Genomic DNA, 24,990 nt, shown 5'->3' with positions numbered 1-24,990 from the left:
GAAGGGACAAAGGATCATAGGACTTAGACAGTCTCTTAGAAGATGGGTGCATTTTATTTTAGAAGTTTGTTTCTTAGTCACATTTGTCTTAGAAAATGAAAAATGTTATACATTAAAAAAAAAGAGAGAGAGCTGGGGAAATGGCTCAGGGAGCAAAGCACTTGCTATGCTAATGTGAGGCCTGGCGTTTGAATCTCCAGCACCCAACTGAAAGGCAGGTGTGACAGCCTGACTGGAATCCCAGCACTTGAAAAGCTGAGATGGGAGCTCTTCTAAAAACAACCATGCTAGCCTGACAAACTATCAGTGATACCTGGGGTCAGCTGAGAGCCCCTGGCTCAATGGATAAAATGGAGAGGAATTGAGGAAGACTGTTGGAAGGAGGAGGCCACTTTTTTGTTCTGGCCGCCCAGAACCAAAATAATCACACAGAAACTGTATTAATTAAATCACTACTTGGCCCATTAGCTCTAGTTTCTTATTGGCTAAATATAAATTAATTTAACCTGTCTCTATTAATCTGTGCTTTACCACATGGCAGTGGCTTACCGGGTAAAATTCCCAGTGTCTGATTCGGGGTGCTCTATGGTGTGTCTCTCTCTGCCCTTTTTTCTCCCAGCATTTTGTTTAGTTTCCCCCGCCTAGCTCTGTTCCCCTACAGCTCTGCTACAGGCCCAAAGCAGTTCCTTTATTAACCAATGAAAGTAACACATAGACAGGAGGACTTCCAGCATTAGCTTCCGGCCTCTACACATGTGCCTACTCTTGGGTACTGACACATACATGTGCACACACCACTACACACAGAGACATACCAAGAAAAATGGGAAAAAAATCAAAGACCCTCAGGCCTGAGGCAAGGATGAGTTGAGTGTGGGGTGGAGGATCTGGAGCCAGGGACACGGAGGTGGGTGAGGGGTGTGATGAGCATCCTGTGGAAGCACTGAGAATACATGAGATGCACCTGTCTTGCTGGTACTTACCCTAAGCTATGTGTTTACACCTAATACCAGATTTCATTGGGACCCAAGTTCTACCATCTTGCAATCAGTAGTTTACAATGTTCCGAGATCATTTTTATTTGTTAGGAAGGGAGTGCCCTGGTCGTTGTTGGTGTCCATGACTTTAAAGAAACAGCTTCACTTTCATACTCCCCCATCACTAGCATTCTGATCATGCTCCTTACGTATTTCAGGGACAGGCTGGAAGCTCCACTTTTCAGGGGTTTCCGGGAAGATCTTAGTTAGGTGCTTGTCATACCGATTGAGGTTTTCCAAGACAATTTGGTCATTCCTCCCACCAATCTGGTGAACAATCTTCACTCCGTCTATGAAGATAGATGCAATGAGTGACCAGCCCCTCCTTTCCCCCTAATCTAAGCCCTTGGGACATTATTAAAGGGTGGTTGTTGCTCAGAAATGTCACAGCTAGTAGCCTCATAGGGAAGCCTTAAAAAGACCTAGGAGAGCCAGACATAGTGTTTTCCGCTGGTAAAGCAGAAACTAATTTCTAAGCGGTGCTAGACACCAAACAAGGGGCACTTAATTAACCCCACCAGCTATGAAACCCTTATGATAGTTCTGTTGAGCTCTTTAAGACTCAGACCATGGCAGTGTAGGGGCAAGATGATGGAACCGGTAAAGAAAGAATAGCTTGGAACATGTTCTACAAGGCTGGGCATTGGAAGGTTAGCAGGGTGGAAGGAAGGGCAGTAATGGGACAGTCATGGAAACCCTCCATGTGCTAAGCACTGTGCAGCTCTGCGGATGCTTTGTCTGCTGCACCAAAAGTACATTCTTGTTAGCATTGCCTTACAAGTAAGTATCGTATTTAGGCTGTGCGGGGTGCTGGTGGGTATTGTGACTATGTAGTTTGCTGAAGGTTACTAGGAAGGAATCAAGCCAATATTTAAACAAATATGCCTGTTTCCAAACCCTGTTTGTTTGCTTTGTTTGTTTTTTTAAAACACAGCAGGCCAATTGGGGAGGAAGGGCAGGTATCTAAAAGTGGGGAAAGGGTAGACAGAAGAACAGGGTGTGCCTAAAGTCAACTGACTCATGTTACAAACCTGTCCTACTCCTTAGTAAGATGGAGAGACAGGGAGGCAGACAAAAGAAATGTCTGCTCCCCACTAGATACCCCTGCCACAGATCCTGTACTTGCAGGGAGAAGCTCCCAGAGACTCTTGCTCCCATTCGCTACTATTCTGCCCCATGACGCCCTTGCTCCCTTGGCCCATACCCCCACCCTGGAGTATTTACCAAAGTAAATCTCTTGCTCAAAGGTGTTGTCTGTAGAGTAAGCAAACTCTCCAGCTTTGGGGTTCACCTGCCGGAAGGGGTTCTGAGGTGGAGGCTGGAAGTTGCTTCTCTCTTCTTTGATACCCTCAGCCGTCATGTTGTTGCCAGGCAGTATTTCAACTGTCTGTACTTGTGGGGAGGAGTAACCGGGTAATCTTGGCAGTGGCGAGAAAGAGAAAAAGTGCAAAGAGTGTGAGATGCGCACCTTTCCACTGGGGTCCATGACTCCCCGTAGCCCCCTGAAGCTCTTCGACATAGAAACATCTAGATCACTGTGCCTAATGACTGGTATTCTCTCTGTGGCGCCATTTGAATAGGAAGCCTCTGGAAGAGCCTGTCTTCAGCCACCCTGCTACCCTCTACTAGTGAAGCCATGCCTGTGGTATTTTATTTGTGCTCTAACAAATAAAGCTTGCCTGAAAATCAGAGGGTGGAGCTAGCTACTAATTAATCATAGAAGCCAGGCAGTGGTGGCACACACCTTAACCTCAGAACTTGGGATCTCATGCCTTTGATCCCAGTACTTGGGAGGCATAGACCTTTAATCCCATCATTAGGGAGGTGGAGACAGTATCTTGCCCATTCAGTCTGAGGATTCCTAGAGACAGGAGCTCAGCCTTTTGGTCTGAGGATTTCGTAGTGGTAGGAACTTTAGTGGCTGGCTGCTTTACTTCTCTGACCTTTCACCCCCTAATTCTGACTCCGGCTTTTTATTATTAAGACCAATTAGAATTCACACTACACATGCCCCCTGCAGTCACACTGTGAAAGGGACATTTGTGCTTCCTGCTCAACTCTGTTTTCTTTTTCCTTTTCTTTTTTATGTGTATAGTGGGGAAATCATGAAAGGGCCCTGCTATGTAGCTCAGGCTAGACTAGAATTTAGTATGTAGCCCAGGCTGGTCTTAAAGTTGTGATCTTCCTGTTTTTCTGCCTCCCAAGTGCTAGGATTAAAGACATGTACCACCATGGCCAATCTGCAGTCTGCTAACACTGGTTCCCTTAGAAGGTGCATGGATTTGGGGAAGGGAAACTGCCTTCTCTTTGCCTCGATGAATCTGTGTGGGAATTCTGTCTGTTCACTAGGTGGACACATCTGCCCTTTTTTTTAAATTATTATATTCCCATCACTCCACAGACTATCTGAAATATCAGCAATAACAAAAAAAAATCAACTCATTTTTGTCTAGTAGTTCCCATTTGGATGTCAGGGAGATGTCAATAGCTCCTGTCTTCCCACTAGCTGGGAACGAAAGGAAGCAGTCAGTGATGGGTCACCTTCTCCTCTCGGATCACTTGCTTCTCTGCCCTGAGTCTGCTTGTGTTTGGTGTCAGGGAGTCTTACTCAAAGTGAAGCAGACCAACTCGATGTCATGAGCCCTCTGCCCTTCTCACTGTCAATGTAAATACGTTTCTTGGAGCCCTACTGAGTTGGATCATCAGCCTGAGAGCTCAGTTCCTGGAGGTTAGGAACAGAACCCTTTAAGACAGTGACTCAACAGGGTGTGTCCTGCAGAGATATCTGGTAGTGTCTGAGACATCCTTGGTGGTAACTGAGAGCTGTAACAACCGAGACATCCTTGTAACAGTAGGGGTCTTCCTGATGCCTAGTGGGTGAAGATCAGAGAGGCTGCTAACATCCTACACAGCACAGGACAGCCGCTTAGGATAGAATAGTGTCCAACCCAGAATGTCAGCAGTGTAGAGGCTTAGAAACCTCACTGGGAGGAGATCTCAGAAAGCAGGTGGTGGTGGTGAATGAGAGGTTGACAGGAAATTATATTGTGAAGTATAGAGTGTGGGCTGGGGTGTAGCTAGGGGTAGTGTGCTTGCCCAGCAAGTGCAAGGGGTGGGTTTGATCACCAGCACCAGGGAAGACACGATGATATCAAATAAGGAGCCTATGGAGAGTTCCTGAAGTAGAACCATGGACCACTTCACTAGGCCCACTTAAGGCCAGCCTACCTGTAGAAAACAGGAAGCAGCAGCTCAGGCTTCTTTACTTCCTTGGGGGGAAGGGGCACACTTTCACCCTCAAATTCCGCTGTTTCTTCTGCCTCCAGCTTTTTGAGGAGCTCCAGGTCACTCTCTGAAGTGAGCTCATCCCGAATATGGCTCCAGTCGTATTGCTGGCGCAAAAAGCTCTGCCATTTGTTGGGCGACTGCCCAGGCCTCGGTGGACGCTTGTTCTGGATCCATCGCGCTGTGCGCTTGTCTAGCTTCTCCAGCACGATGGCTTCCCAGCGTCGGGCTTCCTTCTCCCCAGGTGGAAGCCAGGTTTCCCTTTCCTCCAGACTCTCATCTGGAGAGGGTGACAGTTCCAGCATATCTGGTTTCAAGCAGGAATAGCGGGGGTGTGGGGGAGATGCTTTCTGGTCCAGGCCTTTGGGCTTTGGTTTTTTCGGTATCTTTTTAGAACCCACAGGACTTTGTGTCTTCACAAAATGGGTGATGTCTCCCGCCAAGAGCTCTGAGGCATGCAGAGCCCTGGTGTAGGCAGGTTTCTCAGTGTGGGTCTTCTTGGCCTGTAGAGGTGGAATGATATCATCCGTGTTGTAGACATGCTCAAAACTGTACTGATTGAAAGGCATGCTGGGCAGTCCCCGCTGCCACCCCACATCCTCAGAGAAGGAAAGGTCGGCAGCTGCCTTTTTCACATACTGGTCCTTGATATGCTCGCAGTGCTGTGGGCTGAAGCGTAAGACATGTGGCACTCTGGAGATGGAGGTACACTCCACCTGGTCTCCGGGTTTCCAGTAGAGGAAGGTCATGCCCCATCCCAGCCGAGGGGGCTGCGGCTCAAGGCACCGAATGGAATAAGCCTTTTTCTTTCTGGGCTTGGTCATGTTTTGTTTCAGATCCTCCTGTCCACACAGCTGGTTCACAAGCAGGGCCTGCAGTCACCCAAGAGAGGGACAGTGAATAATCCACACTAGGAGGAACCGGAAGCCCATAGTGGAATAAGGAAGAAAAAGAAAAAACGGTGCAACATCCTAAATAGCTCTTAGTTAGACTCTTGTAGACAAATTGTCTACAGAGCTCAGGCCCTCATAGCCTTATGAGCTATCATGGTTTTTCAACCCATTTCCATTTTTAAAAAAGATTTATTTATTTATTTATTATATATACAGTGTTCTGTCCACATATATGCCTGCAGGACAGAAGAGGGTGCTGGATCTCACTACAGATGGTGTGAGCCACCATGTAGGTGTTTGGAATTGAACTTAGGACCTCTGGAAGAGCAGCCAGTGCTCCTAACTGCTGAGCCATCTTTTCAGCCTCTCCTCCATTTTTTTTTTATTCAAGCGTTTCCATTTCTTTGTTGAGTGAGGTTTCTGTCCCACCAGGTTCCACAGCCAGTTAGTCTCAAATAAACACACAGAGGTCTACATTAATCATAAACTGGTTGGCCTAGTAGCTCAGGCTTCTTATTAATTCTTATAACTTATATCAGCCCATAATTCTTGTCTGTGTTAGCCACATGACTTGATACCTTTTTTGGCAAGGCAGTCACATGTTGCTTATCCTGCAGACTGAAACTTCCCTCTTCCCAGTATTCTCATTGCTCTGCCTCTAATTTCTGCCTGGTTGTCCCACCTATACTTCCTACCTGGCTACTGGCCAATCAATATAAGTTACAGGGTACAGGCCATTGTCCCACAGCACTTGTAAGCAGCTGGGTACTGATGTGGGATTCCCCTCTGTTTGCTGTGAATCCTGTTGGTGAATAAAGAAACTGCCTTGGCCTGTTGATAGGGCAGAACTTAGGTAGGTGGGGAAAACTAAACTGAATTCTGAGAAAAAGGAGTCAGAGTCAGAGAGAAGCCATGTAGTCTGGCTGGAGACAGGTGCCGAAACTTTGCCGGTAAGCCACTGCCCCGTGGCAATGCACAGATTAATAGAAATGGTAAATTAATATGTAAGAGTTATCCAGTAAGAAGCTAGAGCTAATGGGCCAAGCAGTGGTTTAACTAATACAGTTTCTGTGTGGTTATTTTGGGGCTGAGTAGCCAGGAACCAACAAGTGGCTTCCAGCAGGGTACAGCAGTGTACACCTGGTATTGTCCCAGCTACTAGGAGGTGCAGGTTGGGTACAGAGTGAGCTCAGAAGTTCCAGGCTAGACCCCACTCTTCAGGGAGCAACGGTTGGGGAATGCCTTTATCCTGCTTAAGCTGGCTGGATCCCCAGCTATTCTCTGAGCATCCCTTCCTCCCTCCCCACAATGCAGCTTCCTCCCATGTCCTCTACATGAAATTGTACTTGATCTGTACTTGACATAACTTGACTTACTCTTTCAGGTTCAGCTGCCTCCCTCCCTCCCCCCAAACTCTTTCTTGACCGGCTACTTTGTCAGACTTGTTGTAAATCAGGTAGTACTATGCCATCCTGGCCTTGGACCAAGCTCCTTTCCCAACATTCAGCAGCAGGTTCAGCCACTCCCAGGGCCAAGCCCTTCTTTGGCTCTACCAACTCCTGTTGTTCCTGAATTGCTTCAAGGGGCCGGCAGGCTGTTGGCTGTCCCTTTGCTCTACAGTGTGCTTTCTATCCCCAGGCAATGTCTTCTAGGAATGAGACTTGACCCCGGGAGGTTTCTTTTTGTCAGGGTCATTTTATCTAGAACATTTGCTTACAGGCCAGAATCGACTACTTCCTTCAACTTAAGTCACATAGGATTATTTTTATGTCCCTCTGGGATTTTATTGTCATGAAAGCATTAGTTTGTTTCATTTCTTCACAGCCACGAGGCCAATATGGCCACAAGGGCATTTAACATTAAATAGTTGGACTAGAAAAATTAGGACAAAGGTAAAGGCTGGTCACAAGGAGATAATTCCCCTGAAACAGTGCCTGCTTTGGCTGGTTGAAAATTAACTGTTGGGTGGGTGAGACTGACATTAGTGTTCTTTATATTCTTACACATTAGTGTGGATCTTACTTCTATGTCAGGAAGTATTTTGGCCCTGAGCATTTTATTTTATTTTTATTACAGTTATATAATTTATTTTACTGGGGGAGATACATATGCCAAAGTTTACTCGTAGAGGTTAAGTTGGGTAATGTGGGACCCAAGGTCATCAACCTTGGAGACCAGCACCTTCAACACACTGAGCTATCTTACCAACTTTAAAAACAGGATGAGGTAGTTACTGAGGGTGTTCCCAGAAATGCCCTTAAACCTGTGTCCTAAGGAATTTTATAACAGTGTAATCACAAAGAATACCATATTGTCATGCATTTTCAAAGAATAGTTATTATCTGATATGATGGCTGACTGAGAAGGAAGGAGACACATGATAAGTCCATTTCTAAAGCTTCAGGCTTCATACTCATTTTGTCTGTTGTCTGTCATCTGTCTGACTGTCTTTGTATCTTTGTGTGTGTGTATGTGTATGTCTGCCATCTCTCTGTCTCTATGTGTGTGTGTGTTTGGGTATCTGTCTGTCTCTCTGTCTTCTGTCTGTCTGTCTCCATCCTTTCTTCCCTTTATTGGACAGAGTTGATAAGAAGCCGAGTTGTGCTATGACCTTGCCCCTCTTCCCCCTCACAGCTTCAGGATGGTCCTACCTGTGAGCAGACACATCGTACAGAATAGAATTGGATATTTATTACTTAGAAGAGAGGGGGGGGAGAAGGAGAAGAGGACAGAGAGAGAGAGAAAGGGGGGGCGGAAAAGTGGGGAGAGGCAGAAGCGAAGCTGCCTCTCTGAGAGGAAGATGGAAAAGAGAGTGAGTTCAGGCCGGAAGCTGAAGATCAGCCTGTATGATGTGTCTGTCCACCCCACCCGCTTGCCCGCCCACCCGCTCGCCGCTGGTAACCTGTGCCTTCTGGGGACTCACTGTCACCTGCCCAGCCACTTGCTGCATGGCTGGGTCTGCGCGGCTCTCCTGGTCAGGGAACCTCACTGTCGCCAGGACCAGCCCGCCCCGCTGCCAGCTGCTGGGGACCCGCCGACAACAAAAATCATAAAACAAGTAACATATAAAGGCAAACCTATCAGAATTATACCTGACTTCTCAATGGAAACATGAAAGAAAAAAGTTCTGGACAGGTGTTATGCAGACACTAAGAGACTATGGATGCCAGCCCAGACTACTATAACCAGCAAAGCTTTCAATCACCATAGGTGGAGATAACAAGACAAAACAGATTTAAACAATACTTATTCATAAATCCAGCCCTACAGAAAGTAGTAGGAGGAAAACTCCAAACCAAGGAAGTTAGCTACACCAACAAAAGCACAGACGATAAATAATCCCACACCAACGGATCCCAAAGAAAGGAAATGCACACACACAATACCACCACCACCAACAAAAACAAAAATATCAGGAACTAGAAATTGTTAAGTAAAAAATAATAAAAAGGGACAGCTCCTCCAGCAGAAGAAATCCAATTAGGTCACATCAAACCGAATCAAAATGCCCATCGTTTTATTAAGCATGATGCTCTCGGGTGGCCGAGCGCACGGCTGGGAGACAGGAAAGCAGGGAACACATGTAGACAGGAAAACCACGTGTTTCTCCTCTGGGAGCCCACTTAAATACTCTGTGGGAGTGGTCAGGACCTGGCATGCTGGGATTTGGAGTCCAGACCAAAGCAACTCCCAGGCCAGGGAGGCTGGGATGGATTCCAGGAACTGGGGGCTAAGCTCCCAACTTAACCGAAATCACTAGTCATTAATATCAATGGACTTAATTTGCCTATAAAAAGACACAGGCTAACAGATTGGATACCTGTTATGTATCCTGCTGCATACAAAAAACACACCTCAACTTCAGAGACAGACCTAACTTAGAGTCATGGGTTGGAAAAAGATTTTCCAAGCAGATGGACCTAAAAAACAAGCTGGTGTGATATCCAACAAAACAGACTTCAAACTAAAAATAATCAAAGAGATGAAGACGGCCATTTCATATACGTGGCAGGAAAAATCCACCAAGATGAAGTCTCAATTCTGACCTTCTATGCCCCAAATACAAGAGCACCCACATTTGCAAAGTGTCCTCCTCCCTCCCTTCTGAACCTCTGACTTACACCTCTGACCCAGATTCACAGCTGCCTCCAGGGAATACACTCAGGGCTTGAACAAAAGCTCCTGGAAAGAAGCCCCAGGGGCCACTGAGCCTTCTATGAGGCAGAAAAACTGCTTAGAACTTCAAAGATTGTGGAGAGTCTGGGGTGTTGCCAGGTCCAGAGCCTAATGACAGTTTACCTGGAGCTCGCTTCAGCTCCCTAAATAGCTGAGTGTCATCAGAGAGCATCGCTCTAACCCTCTTATGTTTACACCAATATAATTGAAAAGTGTCTGGATTTATGACCTTTTTTTTCCTACAAAACCATCACGAAATTGCTACCTTATTGGAACACAGTATTTGGAGAAACCTAATTTCCAAGACTATGGTCACTAATATTTGACTCCAGAATAAAGGACCTCTTTTACTCCTTTGAGATGAAAGCTGTCCGTTTCGTTTATAATGCCATAAAGACAGTCTGCTCAGCTGGGTGGTGGTGTCCCGGGACTTTAATCCCAGCACTCAGGAGGAAGAGGCAGGCAGATCTCTGTGAGTTTAAAGTCAGCCTGGTCTACACAGAGAAACCCTGTCTGTAAAAACAAAACAAAACCAACCAAACAACAACAAAACCCTCCCCCAAGAAATCAAAACAACAACAAAGCAAAACACAACACAAACAAAAAACCTAGAACCCTAAAGCAGTAACAACAACAAAAACCAGTCTGCTGTAGTGACTTAGTCCAAACCCCAGCCACTTCAAGATGAGACCTGACTAAGATGGATGTCTGGCTGCCGTCTGCATGCCGAGCCTTTTACATAGCTTCAGTTTTCCTAGGAACCTCAGTCTGCCCTCTCTCCATGCAGCTGACACTCATGAAGATCATAGTGATATTTTGTTTTGTGATCTAACAAATATAGCTTGCCTGAAGATCAGAATACAGAGCTAAGTCACTAGTTAGCCATAGAGGCCAGGCAGTGGTGGCACACTTTTAAACCCAGCACTTGGGAGGCTGAGAGACCTCTGTGAGTTCAAGGCCATCCTGAGGTACACCAGATTGATTCAGTCTTAAACAGAAACAGCCAGGAGGTGATGGCTCACACCTTTAATCCCAGTACTTGGGAGTCACACATCTTTAATCTCAGCATTAGGGAGGTGGAGATAGGAAGGGATATGGCTGGGGGCGGGGCAGGGTGGGGAGGAGAGGAACATAAGGCGGAGGAGATCGGAGGTCAGATGCTGTCTGCAGTCTGGGAATGCATTCTGAGGATTTGTAGAGACAGGATCACCCCCTTTGGCCTGAGTATTGGTAGATAAGAACTCCCTAGTGACTGGCCTCTCTGCTCTGATCTTCAACATTAACCCCTATATCTGACTCTGGGTTTTTACTGTTAAGAACAATTAGAATTTGTGCTATATTAGGTCCTGCTAAAGCTGTAGTGATTTGAAATTACCTTCCAAGTGGCATAGTGTCCCACAGTACAGACTTAAAGAGAAGTGAGGTTCTGTATCGTAAACCTTCCTTGGTTCCTTAGGTTCCAAAGCTGCTTAGCTGCTTATAGTGGTCTCCTGGCAACAAATCTTCAGAACCCATTCACAGAAGCTTGGTTGGGGTATCTTCAACTACTCATCAAATCTCCTTTGTGAACTGAGCTTTGAGGAACTGTTTCATAGTTGTTGGTTGGCAGCTTACCGGATTTCCTAGTTACTCATTGCAAAATAACCAAAACACCAAAACCAAACCCTCTTAAGTCTTTAAAGCTTCCTATGCCCCTCTCCCTGACCCCCACTCCAGGGGCTCTTACATCCGGCGGAGAACCAGCCAACCACAGGACACCTGGATAAGTAACTCTTGGCATTTTCCAAATTGCCAGGCAGGTTAGAGTTGGGTGACTCCTGACCTCAGCGCAGTGTGAGATCATTTGAAACTAGGTAAAAAAAAAAAAAAAAAGATTGCCTGGAAAAGTGCTTGAGCAGTTGTCCTGGGCTTCTTTTCTATAACTGTGATAAATCTCTGAGCAAAACCAACTAGAGGAGGAAAGGGTTTATTTGGTGTTCACTTCCGGATTACAGTCCGTCTTGCCGGAAGTCAGGACGCCCCCCCAGCAGGAACCACCGAGGAACTCTGCCTTGCTTTTCTTCTGCTCATACGCAGCCAACTCCCTTTCTTTATTTTTTAAAATTATTTTGCTTTATGTGTATGGATGTTTTGCCTGCTTGTGTATGTCTCAGATCCTCAGGAGCTGCCATACGGGTGTGGGAATCGAACCCAGACCCTTTGGAAGAACAGCTGGTGCTCTTAATCACTGGGCTAATGCTCCACTCCCCAGCCAGCTTTCTTATAAAACCCAGGACAATCTGCCCAGGGAGGAATTGATCCCAGTGACGTGGGCCCTCCCTCCCACATCAATCATCAGTGTCATGTAGGCCAATGTGATGGATGCAATTCCTCATGAGGTTCTCTGCTCCAAGGTGTTTCTAGTTTGGTCAAGTGGACAAAAACGAACAAAGCCGTCTTCTTGGAGTAGGGACAAGTCCGTCTTAGACAGTTTCAGGTTTCTGTAATATCAAAGACGAGCAATTATGTTTGTTATTAAGGTTCAAGACCTTGGAAGAAAGAAGGTCCATCTTTGATTGGAAATGATAGCTTATGAAACAGTTGGGGAGCGTGGAAAGTCCACGATGAGTAGGCAGTGTTTGCCTCGAGGGCCAACATGAGCACAGTGCAGAAAGGACTAACCATGACGTCATTCGGCTATTTTTACACATGTATGGAATCCAGGTAAAGGGTCATGAGGCATGAAGTCCGTTGGACATGGGACTTACATGTAGGCTAAACACGTGCAGACAGCACAAAACACCATGGTGCACATTTTTGAAAGAACAGTCCTAAGATTAGTAACAAGTGTCCGTTACTCCACAATGTGATGAAACTCAATTGTAATCTTACACTCTGGAGTCTGCAACCTTAGGAATTTGGCGACTGGAGGTGTCATTGGGTGAAAGGACTTTGAAGAGCGAGCCGCAGTCCAGCCCACTCTTCATGGGGCAAAGAGCACCTGAAAAACAGTACTAGGGAGGGGGTTCCGGATATAACGAAGTCTTAAGCACAGACGCCTTAGTCAAAGTCTGTCTCTACTTTGTTGCTTTGTTGGCTCTGAGCTTTCCAACTCCCCGAGCCCCACAGCTCAGCCCAGTGGACGCTTACACTGCAGGCAGGGAGCCGGCCGCTAGAGGATCTCTAACTCACCCCAAGAAACTGAGGGCTGAAGTGAAGAAGCAAAATGGTGGCCTCGCTTCTCGCTGTCCTGCGAACAAGCAGGTTGTGTCAATGGGGCTGCAAGAGCAGGGCGCAGCTGTTAGGACCCCTGCCGTTTGGTCCCGGTGGCTGGAGCACTTGGGCCCCTGAGCGGACAAACGCGACGTTGAGCCTGGAGCCCGCGGGCCGCAGCTGCTGGGACGAGCCGCTGAGCATCGCCGTGCGCGGCCTGGCCCCCGAGCAGCCCGTCACGCTGCGCGCCGCCCTGCGCGACGAGAAAGGCGCGCTCTTCCGCTCCCACGCGCGCTACCGCGCCGATCCCCACGGCGAGCTGAACCTGGCGCGCGCGCCCGCGCTGGGCGGCAGCTTCGCGGGGCTCGAGCCCATGGGGCTGCTCTGGGCCATGGAGCCCGATCGGCCGCTCTGGCGCCTGATCAAGCGCGACGTGCAGACGCCCTTCGTGGTGGAGCTGGAGGTGCTGGACGGCCACGAGCCCGACGGCGGGCGGCTGCTGGCGCGGGCGGCGCACGAGCGTCACTTCATGGCTCCCGGGGTGCGGCGCGTGCCCGTGCGCGAGGGCCGTGTGCGCGCCACGCTCTTCCTGCCTCCAGGTGAGCAGCCCTCCACCTTTCCTTGCTCAGAGTTCCTCTGTGGTTTTAAGTGAAGAAAAAGGTAGCTCCCACTGACTTAGAACTCACAGGGAAGGAGACTGGACCCAGCGGAAAGGGGCCTGTTTTGATGATGCTGTTTCCCGGAAGCTAGCTGGTCCTTTATTCCGCAGCTAAGTTAAAGGGCATCAAAAGGGGAGAGACTCTTAATAATGAAGTCCTTTTTGAGTCTACCCTCAATTCATTTCAGAATTTTTTCTGTTTTTCCTTGTTGTGGTTTGGGAACTCAAACTAAGCAAGCACTCTGCTACTGAGTCCAATTTTTCAATATTTAAAAATTGTACTGGTTTTTAGCTGTATGTGGAAGTCCTAGCAAAGCAGGCAGGAGAATCAACAGGACTCCAAAGCAGTGGTGGGTGAAGCAATCAACTCCCAGGGGAGGCCATTTAATATCGTGCCACTGAGATAAACCTTACAAGGCGTGACTCTGTTGGTAGAGTGCTTGCTTAGCCTTCGAGTGGCCCTGGGTTTGATCCCCAGCACAGCCATAAACTGGACATGTGGTACAGGGCTGCCATCCCAGCACTCATAGGTCGTGGCGGGATATACAGACGCTCTGGGCCATGTTTGGTTACATAGCAATACTGGGGCATGCTGGGCATGCTGGCAAAGCAGGCAAGATCAGCAAACTCTTTAAATGACTCCTGTGAGTAGTTCCGGAGAAGTGCACACAGAGGGCTTTTGTCATTTCAATACTCATCTATTCCCGAGTGGAAGACAAACCTCTTTATACAAATAGTTTAAAAAAAAATAGTTTTTTTTTTTTTTTCAAGATAGGGTTTATCTATGTAGTGTTGGCTGTTCTGGAACTTGCTCTGTATAGACCAGGCCAGCCTCCAACTCACAGGGATCCTCCTGCCTCTGCCTTCAGAGTGCTGGGGTTAAAGGTGTGTGCCACCACCGCCCACTACATTCTATAGGCTACATTATTTTGCATTCCACCAGCATCACTGATGGTTCTGGTTGCTGCACATCCTGACTGACAGGTGGCACTTAGCAATTTCTGATCAGAGAGGATAGTGGTGTGGTGTGTGTGTGTGGTCGGTTGTTTTTACTCTTTGGCTCTTTTAGGGGCCCACCATCCAGCTCCCAAATAAATACACACAGAAGCTTATTTTTTTTATTGATATTTATTGAGCTCTACATTTTTCTCTGCCCCCCCATACCTCTCCCCTCCCCCCTTCAATCCTCCCCCAAGGTCCCCATGCTCCCAATTTACTCAGGAGATCTTGTCTTTTTCTACTTTCTACTTCCCATGTAGATTAGATCTATGTAAGTCTCTCTTCGTGTCTGCATTGTTGTCTAAGTTCTCTGGGATTGTGGTTTGTAGGCTGGCTTTCTTTGCTTTATGTTTAAAAACCACCTATGAGTGAGTACATGTGATAATTGTCTTTCTGTGTCTGGGTTACCTCACTCAAAATAATGTTTTATAGCGCCATCCATTTTTCTGCAAAATTCTAGCTGTCGTTATTTTTTCTGCTGTGTAGTACTCCACTGTGTAAATATACCATATTTTTCTTTCTTTTTTTTTAAAATATTTATTTATTTATTATGTATACAATATTCTGTCAGTGTATGTGCCTGCAGGCCAGAAGAGGGCACCAGACCTCATTACAGATGGTTGTGAGCCACCATGTGGTTGCTGGGAATTGAACTCAGGACCTTTGGAAGAGCAGGCAGTGCTCTTAACCGCTGAGCCATCTCTCCAGCCCCTTTTTTTAAATTTTTTTTTTACCATATTTTTCTTATCCATTCTTCGATCAAGGGGCATTTAGCTTGTTTCCAGGTTCTGGCTATGACAAACAAAGTTGCTATGAATATATTTGAGCACATGTCCTTGTGGCACGATTGAGCATCCTTCGGATATATACCCAAAAGTGGTATTACTGGGTCTTGATAAAGGTTGTTTCCTAATTTTCTGAGAAATCGCCATACTGACATCCAAAGGGGCTGTACCAGTTTGCATTCCATCCAGCAATGCAGAAGTGTTCCCTTTTCCCCACAACCTCTCCAGCATAAGTTTTCATCAGTGTTTTTGATCTTGGCCATTCTTACAGGTATAAGATGGACATTTGTCTGATGGCTAAGGATGTTGAACATTTCCTTAAGTGTCTTTCAGCCATTTTAGATTCTTCTGTTGAGAGTTCTCTGCTTAGGTCTGTACTCCATTTTTTTTATTGGATTATGTGATCTTTTGGTATCCAATTTCATGAGTTCTTTGTATATTTTGGAGATCAGACCTCTGTCTGATGTGGGGTTAGTGAAGATCTTTTCTCATTCTGTAGGCTGTCGTTTTGTCTTGTTGACTGTGTCCTTTGCTTTACAGAAGCTTTTCAGTTTCTGGAGGTCCCATTTATTGTTTTAGTGTCTGTGCTGCTGGGGTTCTATTTAGGAAGTGGTCTCCTGTGCCAATGCGTTCAAGTGTACTTCCCTCTTTCTCTTCTATAAGGTTCAGTGTGGCTAGCTTTATGTTGAGGTCTTTGATCCATTTGGACTTGAGAGGCTTATTCTTTCTTATGAATGCCTGACCTTAGCTTGGCTTATTTCATGCCATCTTTCCTTAAATTAAGCCTTCTACCTTTCCCTTCCTATTCCGTGTTTGGCTGGGTGACTAGCCGCTTCTTTTCTCACCCCTTAATCCCCTCTTCCCGGATCTCTCCTCCCAGTTACTCTCTGCATGACAGCTCCTATGTCCCTCTCCTGCCTGGCTATTGGCCATTCAGCTCTTTATTAGACCTATCAGGTGTTTTCGACAGGCAAAGTGACACAGCTTCACAGAGTTAAACAAATGTAACATTAAAAAAGGCAACACATCTTTGCATCATTAAACAAATGTCCCACAGCATAAATGAATGTAACACATCTTAAATAATATTCTACAACGTGTGGTGTACATGTGTGTGTATAATCACATTTAGTATATCATACATGCTAGATAGCACTCTACCCTGGCCTAGTGTATTTTTAATGTTCTTTGTAAAAGTCTGTGGATTTGAGTCTTAGATATAGAGGGGGATGTGGGTGGAGAGAAAGCTGTTTAATTATCCTGGGCCACTCTGGATACGTGGAGACAGAAGTTCCTTCAGCCTCCTGATAATGAGGAAATATGTTTGTCCTAGAGTAAACAGCAAACACCTACTAATGCCACTGTGAACATCTTCAGTGATGCTTAGTCTCTTCCTTCCCCAGAACCTGGGCCGTATCCTGGGATCGTGGACCTTTTTGGAGTTGGAGGTGGCCTTCTGGAGTATCGAGCAAGTCTGCTGGCTGGGAAGGGCTTTGCTGTTTTGGCTCTGGCTTATTATAAGTACGATGACCTCCCTAAGGGCTTGGAAACCATGCGTATAGAGTACTTTGAAGAAGCCGTGAACTACCTGCTCAGTCACCCTGAGGTTAGATCTCCCTCAGATTTTACTGGGCCCTGTCATACCTCATCGTGTGCTTGATTTCACAGAACGAGTGAACTGATGACGGCCTCTCTCTATTTTACAACAAGCCAAGCCCACTTGAGATTTCTAGGTTTGCTACAAGTAAAGGCAAAGGAAAGGTAGGACCCTCCCCAGCCAGTGCTCATTCAAATGATGCTTTCAGCAGCGTGCTCCTGCCTGTGCCCCATGTCCCTGTGTCCCCGTGCCCTTGTGCAAGCAGAGACGGAAGCACTGGGTGAACTTGACAGTCAGCAACAGGAGACAGGGTGCGTTGAGCTTTCTAGCTTCAGCACAGCACAGGCTGGGTGCCAATCCTGGCTTGTTTTGTAATTTTATAATCAGAACTTGAAGTGGCTGGAAGCTTTGGCGCTCTTAGAGAAGTGAAGCCAGGGTAGGCTGCATCTAGAGAGAAGTTTGAGAGCAGATTTTGCCAATTTCTTTTTAAAAAATTATGGATATCATATGTGTGTGTTTGTTGAACGGTGTGTGGCGGTCAGAGCACAACCCCGTGGAGTCGGGTCTCTCCTTCCACCTTGATGTGTGTTCTGAGAGGTGAACTCGGGTCATCAGGCTCCGGCAGCAGGTGCTCTCCCCACCGCACCACCTGACCAGCCCAATTTTACCAACTTCTAATTCTCTGATGTTGGGACCTGTTTCTTTCTTCATTATCACTTAATTCCTAGTACTTCACTGAAGTACAGTGTTTGAACTTTTCATGGGTGTTGCTATGGAAGCCACAAGAGAAGAAAAAAAGATTGTTCTGAGAGGTCAGCCAAAAGCCATTGATTTATAGCCCAGAGGCCACTGGGATGGTGCCCAGAGGTGCGGAGTAGGGACTGGAAGAAAGGAAAGTACAACAGACATCTTCCCACAGGTTCAGCAGGGAACCAGGAAGAGAACAAAGTCATAACTAGCATGGCCTAGGGTACAGGGCTGTGAGGACATAGAAGAGGCCCAGAGCAGAGAGGACCTGGAGGAGCAGCAGAGAGAAGTCAGGAGGAGAGGAGGCCGGAAGTGAGTGTGGGAGGCCAACCCTGGAGTAAGATAGTGGACAGCATCCCAAACACAAGGAGAGGGGTTCCTTGTGTCTGAGAGCTTGAGCAGCCGTGGGAATAGGTGGAGTGGGGAGTGAGGAAATGAGACATTCCTCCTCCTGGCTTCTGTTTCTCACTGCTGTATGAAAGCTGAAGCGGGGCATGTGGGGCTCAAGAGGCTGAGGAGGTAGGAGAGGGTGTGAGGTGGTCCTCTGGCGAAGCAGGAAGCCAAACACCAGTGATGCGTGGCAGGGCTGACGGGCACATCGGTGCTAGTGTCAAATGAAAGGTCAGCCAGTACATTTTTGCTAGCCTCAGGCCTGGAGGAAGTGAGCAAGTGATTGCACAAGGATTGGTTCTTCTCTGGGCCAAGGCAATGATGATGCTAACAAAGGAGTGGAAAGCTCTCGCAAGGGAACACTGTGCAGATGAAGCCGACTCTGAAGGAGAGGGGCTGGTGGGCGTGGTGTGTGTGGTCTACGTGATGAGATGCTGAGGCTGTTAAGGCCTCAGCAAGGCGGAAAGGAGGGTTTGTGCAAGGGCTAAGCCGTAGGGAGTGAAAACGGTAGCCAGAGGATGCAGTGCTTGAGAGTGAGAGTCTCTGAATCGCTGGCAGTTGGTGCTAGTGACGAGAGGTTTGGGCCATATAAGTGGATGCGGATGGTAGAGTTGGGTTAGAGGAAAAATCACAGGAGTTTTAGAGTCCTTGCAGTCACCAGGAATGATGACAAAGAAGTCAGGAAAGCTGTGGGGAAGGAACAGATAGATGTCCCCAGGATGTAATGCAGCTGTAATGGAATGAGATGGAGCCTGGATCCAGGCCGTCTTCCTCTTTGCTTTCTGGCTCTCTCAGTATTCCAGGGCTAAGCCTCCATTTTTCATTTGTGTCTTTCTCAGGTAAAAGGTCCAGGAATTGGGATTCTTGGGATTTCCAAAGGGGGTGAACTTGGCCTTGCTATGGCCTCCTTCCTGAAGGGCATCAAGGCTGCTGTCTTCATTAATGGCTCTGTGGCCGCTGTTGGGAACACCATAAACTACAAAGATGAGACTATTCCTCCATTGTCTCTTCTGAGAGATCGAATCAAAGTGTCCAAAGATGGCCTCTTGGATGTTGTGGAAGGGCTTCAAAGCCCTTTGGTAGAGACGAAGAGCTTCATCCCTGTGGAAAGGTCTGACGCCACCTTCCTGTTCCTTGTGGGTCAGGATGACCGCAACTGGAAGAGCGAGTTCTATGCCAATGAGATCTCCAAACGCTTACAGGCCCATGGGAAGGAGAAGCCCCAGATCATCTTATACCCAGAAGCGGGGCACTATATTGAGCCCCCCTACTTCCCCCTGTGCAAGGCTGGCATGCACGTCCTGGTGGGTACTAATATCACCTTTGGTGGGGAGTCTAAGCCTCATGCCATGGCCCAGGTCGATGCGTGGCAGCAACTCCAGACTTTCTTCCACAAACACCTGTAAGTAAGAATTAGGGCGTGACTCCTCAAATATTACCCATTATCTTATGGTTTTGGAGAAAGTCTTACATATACTATCAGAGTATCCATTAGCTAGTTCATCTGGACACATTCTAATTCCTTAAAGTTTTTTCTTTCTTTCCTTTTTTGCTTTTTTTTTTTTTTTTTTTGAGACAGGGTTTGTCTGTTTAGCCCTAGTTGACCTGGAACTCGCTTTATAGATCAGGCTGGCCTTGAACTTCTGTAGATCCATCTGCTTCTGCCTCCCGAGTGCTGGAACTAAAGACTTGAACTATTATGCCCAGCATAAGTTTTTTCTTTATGTAATACATAAGTGCCTCTGAAGGACTGCAGATATAGCAGAATGGGGATGCACTCATCTTTCTGGGATAGTGAATAGTGTCCTGAGTTCTTGCCTCGGTGCCATAAGACGACAAAGAAATTAAAACTTTCTTATAAAAGTCGTGCCTGATGAGCTGGGGAGATGGCTTAGTGGGCAAGGGTGCTTGCTGCTAAGCTGACAACCCAGGACCCTCATGGGAGGTGAGAACCAACAAGTTATCTACACACACACATGTGCACACACAATCGAGCATGACCGTAAATAAAATGTAAGCTACAAATCGTGCCTATCCAAAAAGTTCTTTTATATTATAAATTAAAAGGGAACCTTAAGTATTAAAATTCTTATTAAAATAAAAATTAGATTTTTATAGACAAAACGATGGTGTCCTTCCGTTCTTGGGCCAAGGTTACTATTATCTTCATTCAAGAAGTGGTTTTGGGATGACTTGGGGGATTCTTTTCTGATGCTCAATTCACATATAGGCAACAGTGAAAAGGTTTTTGTACACACACATCCAACAAGAACATCGATTTCACAAGGCAAACCGGCAATGGGAAAAGAATCCCCTTCATACGAGGAGCTCTGTGCCATGACAACGCTTGGGGATGATGAGCATTCAGTCCAGGAAGCCAAAGAGCAGCTGGGGAAGGAAATGGAGAGTCCAGGATCTCATGTTGTGTCAGCCTTCAGACTGTCTGAGGCAGGGAAGAGAATGTGTGAGCAAGGGCTCTTGTCCCCACACATTTAGTAATCCATCAGCCACTGTTGGTCATCCAAGCACACTGTTTGTCATATGAGCACATAAGGGTTTCTCTACCCATTGCTAGGTTCATGATTGAGCCCTTATAACCCAAGATAGGCAGTAAGAGAAAGTCATAAAGACTTGTTCAGCTTTATTATTATTATTATTATTATTAATTTTTGAGACAGGGTTTCTCTGTGTATCCCTGGCTGTCCTGGAACTCACCCTATAGACCAGGTTGGCCTTGAACTCACAGAGATCCACTCGCCTCTTCCTCCTGAGTGTTGGGATTAAAGGCATGTGCCAACACCACCTGGCCTCAGATTTATTATTATTAATCACACGTGTCTGTGTATGCTTGTGCCCACAGAGGCTAGAAGACTATGTAGTTTTCTTTGGGTTTTTTTGTTGTTTGTTTTTTTGTTTTACTACTCTTTTGGCTCTTTGCTCTTTTGGGGGGCCTGCCACCCAGCTCCCAAATAAATAATACATGTGGAGACTTATTATTGCTAATGAATGCCTGGTCTTAGTTTGGCTTATTTCTAGCCAGTTTTTCTTAAGTTATCCCATACACCTTCACGTCTGGGCTTTTATTTTTCTCTTTTTCTCTATCTCTTTTCTTCTTATTTGGTGTCTGATTGGGTGACTGGCCCTTTCTTCTTCTTCTTCTTTTTTTTTAAAAAGATTTATTTATTTATTTATTATGTATACAGTGTTCATCCTTCATGCCTCCGTGGCCAGAAGAGGGCACCAGATCTCATTATAGATGGTTGTGAGCCACCATGTGGTTGCTGGGAATTGAACTCAGGACCTCTGGAAGAGCAGTCAGTGCTCTTAACCACTGAGTCATCTCTCCAGCCTCTGCCCCTCCCCTTCTTTTTTCGCTACTTGATCTCTCTTGTTCTTCATTCTCGATCCCAGATTTCTCCTTCCATTTCTTTTCTTTTTAAAAAAAATTTCTTTAAGCTTCACAGATTTAGCTTAATTTATGGTTTAAAAACAAAAACTTACAAAAAATGTTAGTAGCTTTGCAGTGCTATCTAATTTAGAGGTCATGAGAATTTAATTGATTGATGCAAGACACTTTTCTTTGGGGGTTTCACACTGAAGAAATGGTGCCACATTGGTTTGGTTTCTTAAAAGTCTATTTTGAACCATCTTGGACAAAGGTGAAAAGGGTTAGGCAACTCTGAAAAGACCAAGTCAACATTTGGCTTAAACAAACAGCAGGTGGAAATATAACACTATCCTTATTTTTGAATATCTGGTTCTAGACCTCTTTCATCATTACAACTTTTATTCTTGTTTACAATAAGAAAGGCAATTGGAAAGAAAGTATTAATTAGATTAAATTAGTAAAGTAGGATAATTGACTAAAATCATTATTTAAAAATAAGGGACCAAGAAGTTAAAAAAAATAAAATGGCAATTAAGTTACTGAATTATATTAAAAAATATAATTTATATATTTCTACATTTTGCTTCTGTTTCTGTAAGAGGCTCCGTCAGAAAACTGAACCATAAAATTACTTTAAATGAACTATATATAACACAAAATGAGTTTTTAAGAAACATTTGGAAATTTGTTTGTTATAAATTATCCAAAATTTATAAATAAATCCCCTAACTTGCATTTTGCTTAAAGTAATAACTTTATATCATACAAATAAACATCAAGTATGAAGACTGCATTATTGCAATAATACCTCTTTTTGCAAGTCCAAAATTCTTGGTTTACGATAAAACCATAAAGTGCTTTTTTGTTTTGTTTTGTTAAAGCAAATCCATCACCCATCAGCGCCATCTACTGTAGAAGTCCAGCAACTTAAAGTCTTGCTCAACAAGTTGCTGAGAAACGTGTGGAAGCAGCATATAACTGAAAAGAAACTACTTGTGTTTTTACCACTTTACATGACTATCACTAGGATTTCCTCCTTTCTAAGCACACATCCGTGTGACAGTCCTCTGGGTCAGCCGTTCTGTGCAGCTGCCACTTGCATGTTCCCAAAATCCTCTTCATGTGTTCTCTTCAAACTACCTGTGGTACCAGAATGCACAGATAAGGCCCTTTCTATCAGGAGCGGTGACACCATCTGTATTGTTAAATTTGCCAGGTAGATGGCTTCATACTCCTGGAGTTGGTGGAAAAATTAGGATTAATACAAAATCTCCTTTCTGGGACATAAGCAAATGCATCTCTGTACGTCATCCCGAATGTCTCCATGATGTATGCAATAACAAAGACAGCACTTCTGGAGATACCTGCATTTCCATACATGAAGTTTTCTTCCGTTTTGTAAGCTTCCATCAGTAAACATCATGGGTGAAAGACCCTACAGACCCCCCCCCTCCTCAGAACCCGCAGCTAGCAGGCTCCCAGGAGAACGTCCTGTTTGCTTGAAAGATTCTCAGGATAAGCAGCTAGCCTGCTCTCGTGAGAGGAAAACAGGATATCTATAAGATAGGACATCTTCAAGCAGGATGACTGCAAAGTAGGATATCTATAAGATAAGAGCAGGATGTCTGCTGCCAGACATCCATGCTGGGAGAGGAAAACCATTCATGCCCGCCCCCCCCCCCCCTCATTCTGATAACCACGCTTCTGCTTCTGTAAAACTTGCTTTTGCTGCCCTCTTTCCTATAAAAAGACCTCCTCCCAGTCTGCAGGGCGCAAGTCCTCCGAAAGACTTTGCCGTCCGCAGGTACCTGTGTCTACCTAATAAACCTCTTGCAGTTTGCATCCGACCCGAGGTCTCGGCCTGGTCTTTGGGTCCGGGGGTCTCCACCTGAGGGAAGGTCCCTACCAGTGTCTTTCATTGGGGAAAAATGTATTATGTTTTCAACTGGATTATCTGCAATATCCAAAATTAAATATCTAAATAATTGTTGAAAGTTTGGTTTAATAAAGTTTGCTTCAATATTTTGCCGTATGCAAATTAGAGGAGTTATTCCATGTCTCTGTAATATAGGGAGCTTGCTTTTCATAGCAGAAGAGTATGGGCCTAAGAACAACCCAGGCAAAACTTCCTGCATCTCTCATAAGTCCACTCTTCGGCGTCGTCTTTGCACTGTGGGAGCGAGGGGGAATTTCTACTTCAGGTCCTGCAGGGTCCCAGGGCCCGGCGGGTGGGCGCGACGCGAGGGACAGCGAAGCCTAAGTCCGTCTGTCCCCTGGGCTGGCGGAGGCGACACCCGAAGGAGGGCGGCCGGCCGGCTGACGTGCGTCGGGCTCACAGCGAGCACTCGGCGGATCACGGGGACCGGGTGGCCGCGACAGGAAGGCAGAGGGCAAGGTGACACGCTGCCGGCCGCCGTGCTGTGGCCGTCTCCCTCTGCAGATCTTCGCGCCCCTCTGACATCGGCGATCCCGCCCAGGCAAGAGCCCATAACCGGCTCCTCCATTTATTTTCTTTGCCTACCAGCCCTGCCTAGCCTTTCTCTCTGCCCAGCTGTCGGCCGTTCAACTCTTTATTAGACCATTCAGGTGTGTAAGACGGGCAAGGATCACAACGTCACAGAGTTAAACAAATGCATCATAAAAAGAATGCAACACATCTTTGCATCATTAAAACAAATATTCCACAGTATAAACAGATGTAACACGTTTTAAAAATAATATCCCACAACAACTTCAAACCCCTGGAGCCAGAGATACAGGTGATGGTGTGTCTGTCACTCAACTTGGGTGCTGGGGACTAAATTCTGCTCCTCTGTGAGAGCAACACATGCTCTTAATTGTTGAGTCATCTCTCCGGCCTCAGAAACTTGTTTAATAAAGGCACTGCATGAGATGACTCAGTGGGGCAAGGTATTGGCTGCCAAGCCTGTCAACCTGCCTTCAATCCCTGAAACCCACAAGGCGGAAAGAGAGAACCAATTCCTGCCACTTGTCCTCCGCTTTCCACCTGAGCCCTATGGCACACACCGGCCCCCATATGCAAATAAATAATTTAAAAGTTTTAAGTGTTGAATACATGAGAGCCTTCAGAAATTAAGACCCGGATCAGGATGGGGTGCTTGGTTAAGAACCCACTAAGCGTGAGCCAGAGACCAAGCCAGAGAGTCAGCCTTCAGGCAGCATTGCCTCCACGCTGTCTGCTTCAGGCTCCTGCCTTGATGATGCACGATTCATAAAAACTCAGTTATAGGGGTTCAACCTGGAGACCAGAAAAGCAAAGAAACCAGCCACTGGCTCTTACCTCGATCTCAATGGCGATCCTGCCTCCGGGAAACCTCAGGATGAGACTGTCTGAGAGCTGTCTCCTCCCATCTTAAAACACTCTTTAGTTCTGGGATCAAAAGTGTGCATCACTACCGCCTGGTTTCTATGGCAAACTAGTGTGGCTACTGGGATTAAAGGTGTATGTCATTGCCGCTGGTCTGTGAGGCTGGCCAGTGTGACTGTTTTACTTTTCTGATCCTCAGGCAAGCTACATTTATTAAAATACAAATGAAATACCATAACACCTTGAGGTCTTGCTATGATTTCCCTGAGTGCTGGACTGTTATGGAATATTCCTTTACACTCTCTGGAAATGTGTCACTGTGATTGATTTCGTAAAAAACTAAACGGCCAATAGGTAGGAGGTATGGGGGGACTTCTGAACAGAGGGAACTCGGGAAAGACAAAAGCCACAAATCACATGGTAGCATATCGATGAATAGAAATGGGTTAATTTAAGTTATAAGAGCTAATGGGACAAGCCTAAAATATAGGCCAAGCTTTCATAATTAATAATAA

At 46.1% G+C, this 24,990-nt stretch overlaps 2 protein-coding genes and 1 pseudogene across 3 annotated transcripts in view; 1 reads left to right on the top strand and 2 right to left on the bottom strand.

Moving 5' to 3' along the window:
• Positions 1 to 12,678, bottom strand: part of Heatr4 (HEAT repeat containing 4) — a 38,106-nt gene extending 25,428 nt beyond the window's left edge. The window contains exons 1-4 of one of the 2 annotated variants that reach the window (XM_057782189.1): positions 12,563 to 12,678; positions 4,266 to 5,194; positions 2,262 to 2,455; positions 1,187 to 1,327 (exon numbers count right to left, since the gene is read on the bottom strand). In XM_057782189.1, the coding sequence (XP_057638172.1) occupies positions 1,187 to 1,327; positions 2,262 to 2,455; positions 4,266 to 5,146 (1,216 nt within the window). In that variant the 5' untranslated portion in view covers positions 5,147 to 5,194; positions 12,563 to 12,678. Of the gene's footprint in view, positions 1 to 1,186; positions 1,328 to 2,261; positions 2,456 to 4,265; positions 5,195 to 10,766; positions 11,158 to 12,562 lie in introns of those variants that run through there. The other variant, XM_057782190.1, reaches the window with a different exon arrangement.
• On the top strand, positions 12,383 to 19,877 carry LOC130882297 (acyl-coenzyme A thioesterase 1-like). The gene is made up of 3 exons (XM_057782193.1): positions 12,383 to 13,182; positions 16,429 to 16,631; positions 18,599 to 19,877. The coding sequence occupies exons 1-3, from the start codon at positions 12,597 to 12,599 to the stop codon at positions 19,163 to 19,165; spliced, it is 1,356 nt and encodes a 451-aa protein (XP_057638176.1). The 5' UTR covers positions 12,383 to 12,596; the 3' UTR covers positions 19,166 to 19,877.
• A 2,342-nt stretch (positions 19,878 to 22,219) lies between these two features.
• LOC130882257 (serine/threonine/tyrosine-interacting protein-like) lies at positions 22,220 to 23,636 on the bottom strand (annotated as a pseudogene).
• Positions 23,637 to 24,990: the final 1,354 nt, after the last annotated feature.

This window comes from Chionomys nivalis, chromosome 10 (assembly GCF_950005125.1).
Source record: "Chionomys nivalis chromosome 10, mChiNiv1.1, whole genome shotgun sequence".
Classification (NCBI taxonomy): domain Eukaryota; kingdom Metazoa; phylum Chordata; class Mammalia; order Rodentia; family Cricetidae; genus Chionomys; species Chionomys nivalis.
This window is presented reverse-complemented; position numbering and strand designations above follow the sequence as displayed.

Excerpts from the sequence above, each read along its gene's own strand:
- LOC130882297 (XM_057782193.1), top strand. The coding sequence starts at position 12,597 with ATGGTGGCCTCGCTTCTCGCTGTCCTGCGAACAAGCAGGTTGTGTCAA. Across the intron at positions 13,183-16,428 it reads CACGCTCTTCCTGCCTCCAG|AACCTGGGCCGTATCCTGGG; the intron begins GTGAGCAGCCCT and ends TTCCTTCCCCAG. Across the intron at positions 16,632-18,598 it reads ACCTGCTCAGTCACCCTGAG|GTAAAAGGTCCAGGAATTGG; the intron begins GTTAGATCTCCC and ends TGTCTTTCTCAG.